The sequence below is a fragment of the Alosa alosa genome, chromosome 14 (genome assembly GCF_017589495.1).
Source record: "Alosa alosa isolate M-15738 ecotype Scorff River chromosome 14, AALO_Geno_1.1, whole genome shotgun sequence".
NCBI lineage: Eukaryota > Metazoa > Chordata > Actinopteri > Clupeiformes > Clupeidae > Alosa > Alosa alosa.
In genome coordinates this window covers 17,616,647-17,632,222 of record NC_063202.1, presented here as the reverse complement: position 1 = coordinate 17,632,222, position 15,576 = coordinate 17,616,647, and the positions used below count along the sequence as shown (strand labels likewise).

The window sequence follows — 15,576 nt, the reverse complement described above, 5'->3', positions numbered from 1 at the left end:
ACCTTCCTTACTTGGGAATCTCACACCGTATTTCAAGTAGGCTACACTAGTGAAATGTAATACAACGTTGCCACCTAGCGTTCAGATAGTTCTAGGCTATTTAACATTAACGTGACATTGATTGTTTATTCTTTCGTCAACTCCATGCTTTTAGGAAAACAATCTTTTTATCATAGTACCCTCTTCAATGAGCGATTACCAGCTCGTTTTTGTAACAGAGATAGCTGTTTATTATCCCTAGGTTTACAGAAACACCTATTCATATTAATACGTAGCCTATGGAGTGCTGCCGACCACTGTTCATTACGGCCCAGAATGCCTTGCATGTCTTTACAACAAAACAACACAGTAAAACTTAAATGCCCGTAAACATATGCATTTGCATACTTGTAACATTTTTAATAATGCTCTCCCATCATGATATTTAACAATAAGGAAAAAAATAATTTGAATACCGTCAATGTGAAAACAAATCCATTATGTAAGCTATATATAGCTACTGTTCTCCTTTCTATTTCAATGTGTAAGTCCATACTATCCCTTGGCAGAGCAAGGATTTCATGATTGGGCAAGATTGCCCGGAGACATTGAGCATACTTGGAAGGCATTGTGATAGAAGGTGAATGGTGCAAAGGTGAGAGTTACTGAATACCTGTGGGTGAAATGATGGAAACTTTTGGAATATTTCTTTTTTTTTTTTAGCTTATGCACCCTCACACTGGAGTCCCCAGTTCATATACAAAATTTGGTATCGATATGTGACAGTGTTCCTGAGATATGGACGACTTCCTGTTTCGGAGCTTCGCCGCCGATTTCGTTTGGCTGTGACGGGCAAACGCTTTTGAAAATCAAAAATTCTTCCGGTAACTTTTGTGAGGCTTGGTCCAAGGATAATGTACGTCAAGTTTCGTGGCGTTCGGATCAAATTTGTGACCTGTGAAAATTTAGTTTCGCTTTCTGTTCAATCCAATATGGCGGACGAACGGCACGCCCACCTGACGTCATCTTCGCGACCAACTTACACCGGTACTGACCGGACGTTTTAAAGTTGGAACGGTGTCTCTGTCTCAAAGGGCCTAGGCGCTAGGGCTGACAAAAAATTAGGGAGACGGGAAAAATAATAATAATAAAACTTAAGAAGAACAATAAGTGTGCTGCTTTGCAAGCACACTTAATAAAACTTAAGAAGAACAATAAGTGTGCTGCTTTGCAAGCACACTTAATTATGAAAATAAGCGCCACGAGTAGTTCAAGCAGATGTAGGATTTTCATGTACAGTACTTCGATCAGGGGGGAAGGGGGTGTGGCACTGTGCCAATGCCACGCCCCCTCCCCCCTGAGAAACAGCCTCACTCCTTGCAAACTTCAAAACTTGAGAGCCCTGGATAATGATAAGCAGACTAGGAATCAGAGGCTGAATCGTATTGAGTCGATAGCTTTATTTTGCTTGACCTTGATCAGAACAGTAACCATTTCAGAATGTATTAACAACCTATCAAACATGATGATTTCACGCAGGGTTAGTGCCACCTCCGCAGACAGGCTCTGGTGTCACAAACTATGAAACATTGCCGTTGTTATGCAACCTTGACTGGGGGAGTCACGGCGTCTGAAGCGTGCGTTAGCTTAGTGCTTCTTACTGATATATTTCTACTTTAACGGCACCGACAATCAAAAAACCCAGTGGAAACTAGATGGCAGAAGTGTGTAGGCCAATCGGCCCACCATTTTTTTTCTACTTCACCACCTACAGATGTTTTACCGGTATGATTTTTCGAAACGCCATGTTATTTCCCATAGACATTCGACGCCTGGAAGTTGGGTGGACACGGCTGTTTCGGAGGCGGGCCTTATTCCGGAGAGAGAATAGCTCTGAAACCGGGGGGCGAACACGTCGCAGGGGGGGCGCCAGTGCATGGATATCCCAATCGCAAAATTAAACAATATTTCTATCGGGTGCCTACCATGGACTAGGCTGGGTGAACTCTGATCTGCCGGCGATTTTTTTTTTCGATTTCTTAAAAGATTGAGCTTGGTCTGGCGAAAGCCAGATTAACCATGGACCTCATAGTTGCAAAATACAAGGGAACATGAATCAGCCTATTATTTGCACGAACAATAATGGACAGTAGCTCTTCAACTTGGCCCGTTAAAATGTGTATGAACAGTCTAGCAACGCATTTCATGAAGCCCTTTTGGATGTCAGTTATTTGCACCACTGGGTAAAACTGCATTTTGTTTTAGACTACTGGTATTTAATTTGTGCATTGACAATAAAGCTGAATATCATATGAACTAGATGACTAAACGTATGCATATGTAGAAGAAGAAACATTCACAAAAATCCATGACATGACCTCTCTTCTTGATAGCTGTTGAAAACTGCATGGAACTGACAGGGATTGTTTTGTTTAATAATAAATAAATAAATACATTATGCTGCTACCTTCTGCTTTTCCCCAAATACAATGTAGCCTACAGGTGTACCTTTCATCTGTCCAGTTGCAATGGATGGACTGTGATGAACTGCCCTACTTGTGATTGTTTAGAGATTTTAAAGGTTTTATAACAATGCTACAACTTTTTTGCTATTCTACTACCTATTCAACTTTGCAGCGCCAGTAGGCTACTTTCTGTGCAGCCACACACACACAGGCATGCCAAACAAGCATACACAAACGTTTCAAGAGTGGGGGATGGAGTAAAAAATGGAGACAAATTGATTAGTGTGATTTATTTTCGCGGAACGGATGTACAGGACTGAGCGGCGGTTATATTTTGTACCGCTATGCGGTACATCTAGTTTACATTTACAGTACATTAGTAAGTGTTTCTATTAGTCTTGTTTTGACTTGTGCTTATAACAAATCCTGGTACACAGAAACTTCACTCCAAATACAAAAGCAGCCACAAAAGTGGTCATGATAGCAAGTAAGAACAGGATCACATCCACAGAGTGGTAGGAGTACCAGGGCATCTTGTAGGACTCTGAGCGCAGGTGGGCAGCACCTTTGTGTCTCATGACAAACTCAATCCAGAAGAGAGCTCGGTCCAGGGGCTGCATTGGCTGGTCTCTGTGCAGTCTGGAGAGTCTCTGCATGTTCTCCCTGTAGGATGGCTCATGGAGCACCTCTTGCAAAGCCTGGAGGAAGATGTCTTTATCTAGTGTTGCAACAGAGACTATTGTTGCCCCCCCTCTTACTTTCAGCCTAAGAAGATTGTCATACTGGTCAAAAAACAAAGGTACACCCACAACTGGAACACCATGGTAAATAGCTTCTTGTACTCCATTTGTTCCTCCGTGGGCCACAAAAAGCTTGATTTTGGGATTCCCCAGAAGATCATTCTGTGGCATCCAGTCAACCATTAGGGTGTTGTTGCCCAGGGTAGATGGTCTCCCTCCAGTGTACCTCCAAATAACTTTCTGGGGGAGCTCAGCAAAAGCTGCTGCTATTTGTTCTGTAATGTCACTTGGGAGTTCACTGATAAATGTCCCTAAAGACATGATGATGACTCCATGTTCTCCAGAGCTCTGAACAAAGTCCTCCAGGTCTTCAGGAAGGGGCTTTGCTGGCTTACACTGGAACCCACCCATGTAAACAACATTGGGCATAGTGGGGCGTGGGAACTCGAACACAAAATCACCACGCATCAGCCAGAGATCTGCAGACTGCATCAGCATGTAGAAATCACTCTGCGGACCCAGGTACTTCTCACAGACCTCTTGGTATACTGGCCTCAGGGTCAAGCGATCTTGGATGATCATAATCCCAAAGTAAAGCATGTTTTTAACCCTCTCTATGAATGTCATCTTGTCTGAAAACCCAGATCCAGTCAGTGGGATGTACGACACCGGTGAAGGGGCAATAGCAAAGTGCCCCTCGCCTACTGTCAACCAGCGCACATTGTAAACAAGAGGAAGGTGGAGGTAATGGGCCAACACTGTCCCACCACCCCAGCAGGGATCTGTGAGCAGTATGTCATAGTGACTGTCCTGAATGCTTTTGATTAGTTCTGGGTTCTCAAGTATGTTCACTATCATCTCTTTCAGGGTGACATGAGCCTCATTCATTTTCTTAAACATCTCAACCACCAAGGTCATGAAGGCAAACACGGTACTGTCTCCCCTCTGGATATCAATGACGGATGTAATGGCCTTCACAATGAATTCCTCGTCCAAGGTAGCGCTTACTGGAATTGTGATAGTGTCATAGGACGAGGAATTCTCCTTGACATACCAGCTTTTGTCTGATCGGAGAACTGTGATGTTGTGTCCTTTAGAGTGCAAAGCTTTGATGATGATGTTCATGTTAACCCAGTGGCTTCCCTCCACTGGATAAACAAGCACCTTTCCCCCATGACAGGTGTGCCACGTCAGGCATAGGAGCGAGGACAAAATTGGCAATGAAAACATCAGGACACTATCTGTGAAAGCAAAAGCACATGTCATTGTCTTACTGCTAGAAGAGTGATGGCACAAATAACTTACAGTTAACAGCATTATCATACATTATCTCCACAATCATTGTATGGGCTCAGGAAAACTACTGATAACCATTGTCTATGAGCACAGATCCAACTTGTTATAGTGCTCAGTTGAAAACCCAGTTTGGGGGTGCATTAGTGCCTATGGTATTGGCATTTCGCATGTCTGGCAAGGCAGAAATCAATTCTGAATGATGTACACAGGTTTTTAGCAACATAGGGCCCATTGTCTGGATGACAGTCTATCTTGGCGATCTATGCAAGGCGATCTATACAAGGCTTCTCTTTGTTGATTTCAGCTCAGCATTCAACACAATCTTACCAAACAGACTTTCTAACAAACCGCACACAACCTGACCCTCAACACAAAGAAGACCAAAGAAATCATTGTGGATTTCCGCAAGACTGGACAGCTAAACCACTCTCCACTCCTCATTGGGAATGAGGGTCTCCAGTTTTAAGTTTATAGGTGTGACTGTGACGGAGGATCTGTCGTGGGGGAAAACCATCGCCTCTGCCACAGCGAAGGCTCAACAGCACCTCTTCTTCCTCAGGAAGCTGACGTGGTCAAAAAAAACTGCCCCAGAGACTCATGGTCAACTTTTACCATTTTTACTACACAATAATAATAACTAGATGTACTGCAGAGCGGTACAAAATATGACCGCCGCCCAGTCCAGCACATTTTTTCCACAAAAATAAATCACGCTGAAAGGCCTATATGATTCTAACTGTCTCACTAAATTGCATTATCCACACTCAATTTTCACTAGTATCTGCTAGACAACAAGTACCAAAACATGATTAGTTCATAGATTTCACATGTAAAATTCATTTTATACAACCCCACCCCCATCTTGCCTGTTCATAATTCTGAGAAATTCTTGAATTGTGTGCATGTACATGTTTATGTTTATGTGTGCATGTGCATGTGCATGCATATGTCTACTGTGTGAGTATGTGTCATACGTATGATTACTGTGAATGTATGTGTGTGCGTGTGTATCTGTTTATGCACATGTGTGCACATGGAATGGGTTAACATGACCCCTGGAGGCAAACATACGGAAAACATTGGTCATCCTAGGCCCTATGGTTCTCAAGATATTCACAGAAAACTGTGTCTGCCCTACCCTCCTTTCGGTGGGTCCAGTACAGCGGGGGGGCTACAGATCAAAACAAAAAACGATGGTTCCATGCTATCCATGTGGGGTTACATGCCCACCAAGTTTCGTGTACCCAGGTCTTTCAGTGTCCCGGGAATCCTTGTTGGTGTACGGTCACTAAATGTACACATAAATTATTTTATTGTAAGGCCCCCCATGAACGAAAGTTCACAAAACTTGGCATGCATTCAGAGGGTGTCATAATGATCCTACACTTTCAATTTCGTGCAGTTTTGACCATGTCAGCCAGAGATATTGTGATGAAAACACCTAATTTTTTGCTTTTTAATTTTTAACTAGGTGGCGCTATACATGAAATAAGTGGTAATGGGATGGGTTGACATGCCCCCTTAAGACCAACATCCTAAAAAAGGTGGACCTCCTAGGCCCTATGGTTCTCGAGATATTCACAGAAAACTGTCTCCGGCCACCTACAGGCCAGTTGGTGTATACAGTAGTAACATAAATTACGGTCTTTCAGTGTCCCGGGAATCCTTGACGGAAATTTGGACATGCGAAAAAGAAAAAAAAAAAAGAAAAAAATCTGACTAAACCTTCGCTGCGCGGCGGTCATAATAATACATTTATTTAAAGTGCCTTTCAAGTCACCCAAGGACACTGTACAATAAGAGAAAAGGATATAGACATAAGGGTAGCATAAAAACATCAGACAGAGACAGTATACAAGAGAACATAGACATAAAAGCAACATATACAGGGACAGTACAAATAGACAGTACACTTAGTAAAACACACTATACATACTGCAGGAGACAGACATTGCCAACAAAAGTAGAATAAAATAAAACAGTAATAGAGGAGCAAGTGGGATGGAGGAGGCATGGTTATGAGTAGGAAGGAAAAGCAAGAGTGAAAAGGTGAGTTTCTAACATGGATTTAAAGGTGGACAGGGAAGTGCTTTGACGTAGTGCAAGTGGGAGGGAGTTCCAGAGTTTGGGTCCAGCCAGGCTAAAGTGGTGAGAGCCGCAGGAAAGATCATTGGGGTCATCCTCCCAGACATTCCAACTGTGTACACCTCCCGCTGCATGAACCGAGTGAAGAACATCCTCCAGGACCATTTACATCCAGCACACCACCTCTTCCAACCACTGCCCTCTGGGAGAAGATATAGGTCCATCAGGGCCAAAACCAGCAGGCTGGCCAACAGTCTTTACCCCCATGCAGTCAGGTGGTTAGACCAAATCATGGCCTCATCTGGGCTAAAGAGGAGAGGGCCTATCCAAGTATCCAACCTACTTGTGTTAGTGCTCAGTTTCGAAACCCAACATCTCTGACGGTGTGGAGGAGCATTAGTGCTTACAGCATGGGCAACTTGCTAATTTGACAAAGCAAAATCAATTCTGAATGATGTAGGTTTTTAACAACATATACTGCCATGATGTCTTTTCCAGGAAAGACCTTGACTATTTCAGGAAAACAATGCCAAAAGGAATTCTGCACATATTTAAATAGTATTTCTCCATAGAGGAAGAGTCCAGGTGCTAAGATGGACCGTCTGCAGTCCAGAATTGTCAAATCAGGTGCATAATGGAATGAAAAACATGACTAACAATACCCCATACTGTTGAGCAACTGAAATCCTATATCGGGGAGTAGTGGGACAACATTTCATTATCAAAACTGAATCAAAACTCAGTTCTTAAACATTTACAGAATTTTGTTAAATTAAGAGGTGAAGCAGCACAGTGGTAAACATGCTCCTGTCCCAACTTTTTTTTAAACATGTTGCTGGCATCAAACTCTAAATTAACATATACTTTCCATGTCAACATTTGATATGTTGTCTATGTCATTTTTGCTACTAAATATGGGTTTATGAGACTTGTATATTATCACATTCTGTTTTTATTTGCATTTTACACAACGTCCCAACTTTTTCTGTTTTGGGGTTGTAGATGCTGATCTTAACTTTCAGAAGCACATATCTAATATTTCCAAGACTGCGTTTTATCATCTTAGAAATATATCTAAGGTTAGGTGCTTTTTAACTCAAGCAGAAAAGCTGGTTCATGCCTTAGACTATTGTAACACACTTTTTGCTGGACTGACAAAACAGACCCTAAACAAACTCCAGCTTATACAAAATGCTACTAAATAGTACTAACCAGAACACAACAATCTCATCACATCACTCCAGTATTAAAATCACTCCATTGGCCCCCAGTAAAGCAAAGAATTGATTTTAAAATACTTCTGATTTTTTTTTAATCATTGGGTGTAGCTCCCTCATTTCTGACATGATCATTGGATATACAGTACACCAGTCAGATCCCTAAGATCCTCAGGTAAAGGGCACCTTGCAATACCAAATATTAACTCAAATTCAGCACATGATACCTTTAGTCACTATGCCCCCACTCTCTGGTATTCCCTGCCTCCTGAACTGAGGACTGCTCCGACAGTGTATTCTTTTAAAATCAGATTATGGTAAAACATATTTATTCACAAGCTTTTAATTAGGCTTTTAAGGCTATTTAAGTAATTTATTTGTTTAATTATTACTATTTGTAATGTTTTTTAAATATTATTTTACTTTTTATTATTTATTATTATTGATCATTGAATTATTTTTTAATTATTTTACATTTTTTATTCACTTTTATTTACTTGTTATTATATGTATTTTAATCTCCATCTTTTTATCTCAATCTAATCTTTATTGTTTGGTCATGTCTTGTTTGTTGTGTCCCTTTCTTTTAGGGCACATTGGGTCCGTGCTTGTCACATGAAATGTGCTATATAAATAAAGTTGATTTGATTTGATTTCAGTTATTTCTAAATATTTATTTCTTTATCCTTTACACCTCTGCACAAGAAAGTGTAGCAGCTAAATGCCATTTCACTACATGTTTTACAACAGTATCTCTATGTGACAAAATCTATGTGTGTGTCAGTATCTATATGTAACAAATAAAAATGATTGAATGCTTGAATCATTGAGTATTGAAATATAATTGATAGAAACCTTCACTTTGTTTGACTGCCTTGGCTCTTCTCCTACATGTTTTGTTGGTGAAGCATTCTCTGTGGAATCCCATAGTTGGCACATTTGGTCTTTGGTTGTTACTGATACAGGAAACGACACTTACGCTTTTTCAACAATAACACTTTCTGTAATGTTAAGGTTCAGCCATTCTTGGGCACACTGCGTATATTTTGCCCCTACTTGTTTAGGACAATGCAGTTAGTCTAGCACATACTGTACATGTACTAACAAGCACGTGGCTATCAATGATAACAAGCTAGGGGTCAACAACGTGACACATCGCCCATGGGTGCTATGAAAGGACATCAGACCAGAAATTCGTATGAGATATTTTAGAAGTCATCTGTAAAAATGTATTTAGTTACTGGCCACAAGAAAATGGAATTAACTATTTTGGAGTCCGGCCCACGGCCTACATCGGCTAGGCCTACTCACTGTGTGCTCAATCTATCACTTCAGTAAAGTTGGAAAGAAATTGACAGTTTCCCATTGTATGACTGACAGAAGACCATGGATTATTTCGATGCCACTATAGTTGCGTTTTGTGTCCACTCTGGTGTCAGACGGGGCTCCCGTGACACAGTTGAGGTCGCTACTTCATTGTTGCGTATGTGTGTGTGTGAGTTTGCTTGTCTTTGAAATCTGTGAGGCTCTCGCAGCCCGAAAACAGGAAGCACCTTATCAGTGTAAGTGTTTAGTGCGAGTGCCCTTTGTTCTACGGGCTGCGGATTTGCACTAGGGTTTACTTGACGGAGAGAATCTCTCGCAGTAGATTGAAATTCATGAACCAGAGTTTAAGGATGATGAAAGGGTACTAAATGAGTGTTCTTCTTTATCCAAGTCCGTTGACTCTTGATTTTCTTATTTCTTCTAGGCAAAATCACACAGGATATATCAGCAAAAACAATTTTATGCTTTAATATAACACCTTCTAATTCTAAGCTTCTAAATCTTAAAACCCTATAAGTCTAAGTTGTTTCACACTGGTTATCTGTCATTACACTGCAACATTTGTACATTTTTAATTATTTTTAAGCAAGCTCAGTTATATGACTAAAAATCTTTTATTTGTAAACTATGATATTTTCCACATTTTCGCCTAATTAAAACTTGTTACAAGCTACAACACATTATGTGGATTTTTACAGGAAAAATGATTTAGACTACAATCATGCAAAGAAATACAATTTATTCCCAAACAGTATGTCCAGCCTGACGTCATGGATGTCACCCGTCACCTGCACTGTAAAAACTGAGACTGGGGTTAATTGATATTTAATAAATAAATTATAGTGAGCTATACATAATAAAAAAGGCTATGTGTAGTTTGGAATCAAATTGAGTGGAATTCAACAATTTTTAAGTATTTGTTACTTGCATTTTACTCAGTTTTGTGTGAATAAAATTAGCTGTGAATCACTGAGTAGTATTTAATTTTATTTCATCAGGAAAGTCAAAGATACAGAAAATTAGTAAATTTTACTCATTGGGAGATTGTTGTTTTTAATCACCTTAGTTACATTTCCGCTCAAGGCATTTCGCGCCACATGGATGGAACACACACATATGGAAACTTTCCCAAAGGTAAAACCCGTTTCATTTATTGTTACACATATAGCCCTATGCAGTCGAACATTATTTTTATCTAGGCCTACTGTAAGTTCGCAAATCAATTTTGCTGCGCTGTAGCCTAACTCAAACTGAAGCTGGTTATATTCAGTTTTGACTTTGTTTCTACTTAGCCTAAAGCAAGGGCAGGGCTAAACAGTGTTTGGCTAAAATATGACAATTTCATGTGAAAAGTACAGTATAATGTTATAGGCTACAGCAGGCTATAGCCATATGCTGTCTCTTAGGATGCAGGCCATCCTACTCAAGGTATCCTTTAATGAGTTATGTTAGCTAATATTTTATTTAAGGAAGGGTTAGGAATGGGTTGGAATATTGTTTGCATTACTTAAATGTACAAGAAATAATGCTAGCCTGCAATTCAGGCTCAGATGCTATGCACTATTGCTTTGCTGGGACCAATGACTTCCTGGAGCCATAGTTGGTTACCTGAAAACGTCAGGTAACCAACTATAAATACAGGAAGTGTTTCAATAGACGGGTCCCTGAAACAGCACATCAAGGAGCCTTGATGGGGTTTCATATACCGGTAATACAATTTCAGCTTTAAAAAGTTTTAGGGCAGTGGATGTTTTCCAGCCCTTGAATAATGTTTATTTTTGTAATTTCAGGCTCCAACCAATCCTAACGCTAACTTGACCAGAGATGTTCATTCGGTGTTTGGGGGATCTTTAGATCATCTTCTAAAAAAGTATGATGTAAGTACATATTAAATATGAAGGTCATCCCTATATAAAGTGTATTTCTCCCAATAATCCTTGCCACGCTACTGATGTTTGCAGATTTGCACTACTATGTCTCTTTCTAATTTGCCTCTAAAAGTTCCTTGCTAAGGTTTTCTTTCCAAACAGCAGCCACTTTTACAGACCGTATTAATAAGCAGAGCAGCAGAGTTAATCCAGTTGCTGACCCTTGGCTTCATGAATGCCTTTAGAGATAGGTTGATAGGTGACCAGCCTGTCTTTGTGAATGTAGAGTAAAATACTCATCAATACAGTGCAGGGCTGAACAGTCATATATATATATATATATATATATATATATATATATATATATATATATACACACAATGTTCTTGCTGATGAAGATAGTGTGCCACAGGACCTTGCTGTACAAAGAATGGAAATCAACAGCATCGAGACCAATACATCAGAGGGTCCCGATGACGTTGGTATCGTGGTAGAGGGAATGAAAGTTCTGACTGCTCTGGAGAACTTTCCAAGGGCTTGCTCCATGCTCCTTGGGTGGACATATGCAGTGAATCCGGCCTATACCAAGGAGCCCAGATATACATTTGAAATCCTCCAGAAACTCCTCTTTGAAGCCAAAACGTGAACATTCTCAAGAACAAACTGCTAGCTTAGGAAAATGGACCCTTGCAAAATGAAAAGGAATTGTTAAGTCTCTGTCAAATGTCACATGGTTACCTTCAAATGCTTGAGTTGCTCAACCATACTCATTTTAAGAGAAGTGACTTTTTTACTTAATATTGTCAATTATCTTGTGATTCTACTGTGTACAACGAGGATGCAAATTGGACATGATTTATTCAAAGAATTTTTAGTTACACAAATGAGTAATGTGATCGTTCCAGTTCTATTTAATTCTATCTGCATTTTGCATTTGAAAAATGTTGGGTAAACCTGTGAGACAAAGTTGCACAAATAAATGAAATGATACATGTTTACCTCTTATTATTTTTATGCATGGTGATCTGTTGACATAACTTAAGTAAATTTTGGTATTATAAGAAGGTATGATAGTGATTTAGAAGGCATTAGACAAGGCACTGAAATATGATTTATATAATTAATTTTATTTAATGTTTTATTTAATGAATGCAAATAACCTTCATCCAGACATTTAGTAATCTTATACCAAATTCCACCAGATAATTAGTAAATATAAATAACTTTTGCCCAAATAATTAGTAAATATAAATTAGGTTGGACCAGATATGTAGTAAATCTAAATAAATTTTGCATAGAAAGTTAGTAAATGCAAGTCAGTTTTGCTTGTGAAATTAATTTGGATTTACTCAATAGTTTTAGGCTATATAACTCATCATTTGGCATGCAATTACTAAATCTTACACATTTTAACTGTTGCTGTTATTACAATGTATTTAAATCCAGTGTGTAAATCTAGTTGACTTATTCAATGAATTTTAATCAAAGTTGTAGTACTTAAAATCTATTCAATTATATCACTTGTCACTTTGTTGCCACAATTTTTTTAAGTAACCATTGGTCACATTTTTTACAGTGTGAGACTGTGAAGCTATTGAAAATTAAGCCTATGCTATAGGCTACTTTCGGATTTGCACTTTGGTAGGCTACGACCGGCTGAAAGCAGAATACATCGATGTCTGTAGACTGGCTCGTTTGGGTGAAAACTGTGTTGAAGCTTGTTGTCTATCTTATGATTAGATAGAGCTGTGTGTTATTAAAACATTTCGCCTAGGATTTATTGAACCGCGAATCTGCCAATTTCTTTCCAACTTAACCGGAGTCTATCACTGTGTGTGGGAGTATCAAATGCAAAGAAAGAATTTCCCACGAGATCAATAAAAGTAGGCTATCTATCTATCTGTCTGTCTATCTATCTCTATCTAGATATAGGGTAGAGTGGGAGAAAACGCCCCTTGGGGTAAAACGCCCCCCCTCCTATATTTCACAAACTAATCACTAGATGAAGTAAAATGTTGTTGACAATGGTAATTTACAAGTACCCACCATAAAATGGATGCATGCTTTGTACTTCAAGAAAACAAAATAAAAATGGATTTTTAGGCAAGTGTTCTAATTTTCAGCAGTCACTAAAACAAAGTTGGATATTGCCAATATATTGATCAAATATAGTAGCTTGTAATCAATTTATTGATTATATTTTATTGCTCCACAATAGATTTTGTTTACTTTAGTTGTTTACTTTTGGTTTTGCTATTAATGTATGAGGGGCATTGCTTTGACAGGGTGGGTGCATTTTACCCCACCCTTGGGGGCCGTTTTACCCCACCGCTGGGGCAAAACGCCCCTTTTGCACAATTTTTGTTGTTGGTAAAATACTAATCAACTGTTAACTCTGGACGATTTTCATATTTGGTTTATAATTCATGACATTGTCACTCAAAACTAGGATAGCAATTCTACATATATTTAGCTTTTTGTTTCACAGTAATATCACATATTCCTTAAGGGGGGCGTTTTCCCCCACCCTAACTGTATGATGGTCATGACATGGCCATCCAAGGGCGCGGGAAGGTGGGTGCTGAGGGCGCTGCAGCACCCCTTGCTTTTTATCAATATATAGGCCTAGGTCTACAAATTCACAGTTTTTCATTATATTTGTTGTATATCAAACAGGCAAATAGCAAAGGTTATGGATAGCTTTGAATATAGCTGTCCATAGATTAAACGTTATAGAAGTGAAAGTGACGTGACTCGCTGAGGAGAGAATTTGCAAGCAGGCTAGTTGACTTTGAGAAAAGAATTAGGCTACAGAAAAGAATACAGGATTTTTTTCTCTCCCGGCTGTAAAGACAGTAGATTCGTGTTTAAAATGTAAATGCAAACTAAAGGTATAGGCTAACTATGCATATGACAATCCAGAAGAGGCTGGTGATCTGTCAAGAATGATGAAGATCGTAAGATACAGATGGTTTTATTGTTGCTGTCATTATTACCACAAACACGAATTGACAACGAAACCATGGCGATCGTGGGTTATATCTTGCCTGCTTATTAGGCCATGCACAGCCCTGTCAGAACTCCGTGTAGCATGCATACTGGCAGTTTTCATAGACCATCACCAACTAGTTCGCACTTTGGATATATCGTTGGATTGTGAAAAGCCCAATTTCGAATACTTAACTACAACAGATGAGGTAGGATGCATCTTTTGCAATTAGAATTTCGTGTTGGTGAGACCTGTTGCCTATCAGTAGACATGTCATCTCGAGTTCCACGACAGCTTAGCTAGTGCCACCGAAATATGACACTGAAATCCTTTCACTATTGGAGTCGATCAGATAGAAACCGCTGTAACGTGGTTAGGACACTTTTGCTGTGGAGTGGAGACGCCATAAGTTAGGCTATTGTTTGCAATTGTAGGTCATTGCAGCCTAATTAGCATATATTTTCAAGCCAAACATCTCTGGTGTAGTTTTGACAATCAGAAAAGCAATATACTGAAATAGTTTAATGATTAGTCGGAGTGGCAAGTGCTGCGCATAGTTGCAGTGGAATGTGGCTGCCCAGGGCATTATAAAACTTCTCGCTCTTAGGCCTACTCATACACCGTGCTGAAATGGCGTATTTAGCGGTCTAAATTCAAATCATATCATCCTAGGGGAGAAATCGTCGTACATCCATTATTTTGTTATTCAGCACCCCTGGTCAAAAATATGTTTCCGCGCGCCTGTGGCCATCTCTATTGCTGCCCCAGAAAAGTGTCGGGAACATAGGTCTATTTGGCAATGAGCAAGTCACTGCACTACAATTTGCAGAATTTAACCATATTTTTTATTATTAAAAATGAGGACAACGGAAATGTTATGTATAGCCTAGCCTAGGCTAAACTACTATATATCCAAAATTTAAGGTTTCATAGTAGCCTAGCCTACTGATCAAACTCTTTGATCTATCTGCTGAATCAACGCAAATTCAAAACCAACGAAGTGAACTTAGACTATCTTACCCGTCATTATGCAGTCTAAAACAAGTCTGGCTGGGTAATCAACAACAGCAGCCTCGTCTGATTCACACGACAAAATACAGTAGGCTAACTTCCTTATAGGCTATATGTACTAGGCATAGCAGATTTGAAATTGCGAACGCCCTGTTTGGCTGAACTTTAGATTTCAACATGCCCTTACCGTATTGCATAATGAGGTTGAGCAAACTGTAGAAAAACCCTGAACAGGCGTGGCAACAAATGGCATAACCTAAAATAGCCTACCCCAGACAGCAACATCATGAATAATGAAATGCAAAATGCAGTTTAAAAAATGTAATTGATTCTAACCATGCTATCTAAATCTGAATTAGATAGATCGGGAAACAAGTCCGTTTTTCGCTCATTCTTTGAGGGGGCATGGCAATCTGAATGATATGGCGTAGAGGCGTAAAGGCTATTACAGACATAATCTGTCAAGGGCGTAAGTTTGGTCTCAGCTTTGGTGGGAACACATCCCTGCTGTCATGATACCAACATTATTGTTTCAATACCAAGTGAAGAATCTCGATTTCGATACCTTTGCCATTTTTTTTACATTTTATTTGGTTTGGG

The 15,576-nt window shown here is 39.5% G+C and overlaps 1 protein-coding gene across 2 annotated transcripts; it reads right to left on the bottom strand.

Moving 5' to 3' along the window:
• Positions 1-2,732: 2,732 nt before the first annotated feature.
• Positions 2,733-15,074, bottom strand: LOC125307202 (UDP-glucuronosyltransferase 2A1-like). 2 transcript variants are annotated; one of them, XM_048263049.1, is made up of 2 exons: positions 14,986-15,074; positions 2,733-4,425 (listed from the first exon to the last, which is right to left on the bottom strand). In XM_048263049.1, exons 1-2 carry the CDS (start codon positions 14,990-14,992, stop codon positions 2,837-2,839), a joined length of 1,596 nt encoding a protein of 531 aa, XP_048119006.1. In that variant the 5' UTR covers positions 14,993-15,074; the 3' UTR covers positions 2,733-2,836. The 2 variants fall into 2 exon arrangements, with proteins under 2 accessions (XP_048119006.1, XP_048119007.1); XM_048263050.1 differs by having other exon boundaries at positions 2,733-4,421; positions 14,986-15,065.
• Between the last annotated feature and the right edge of the window lie 502 nt (positions 15,075-15,576).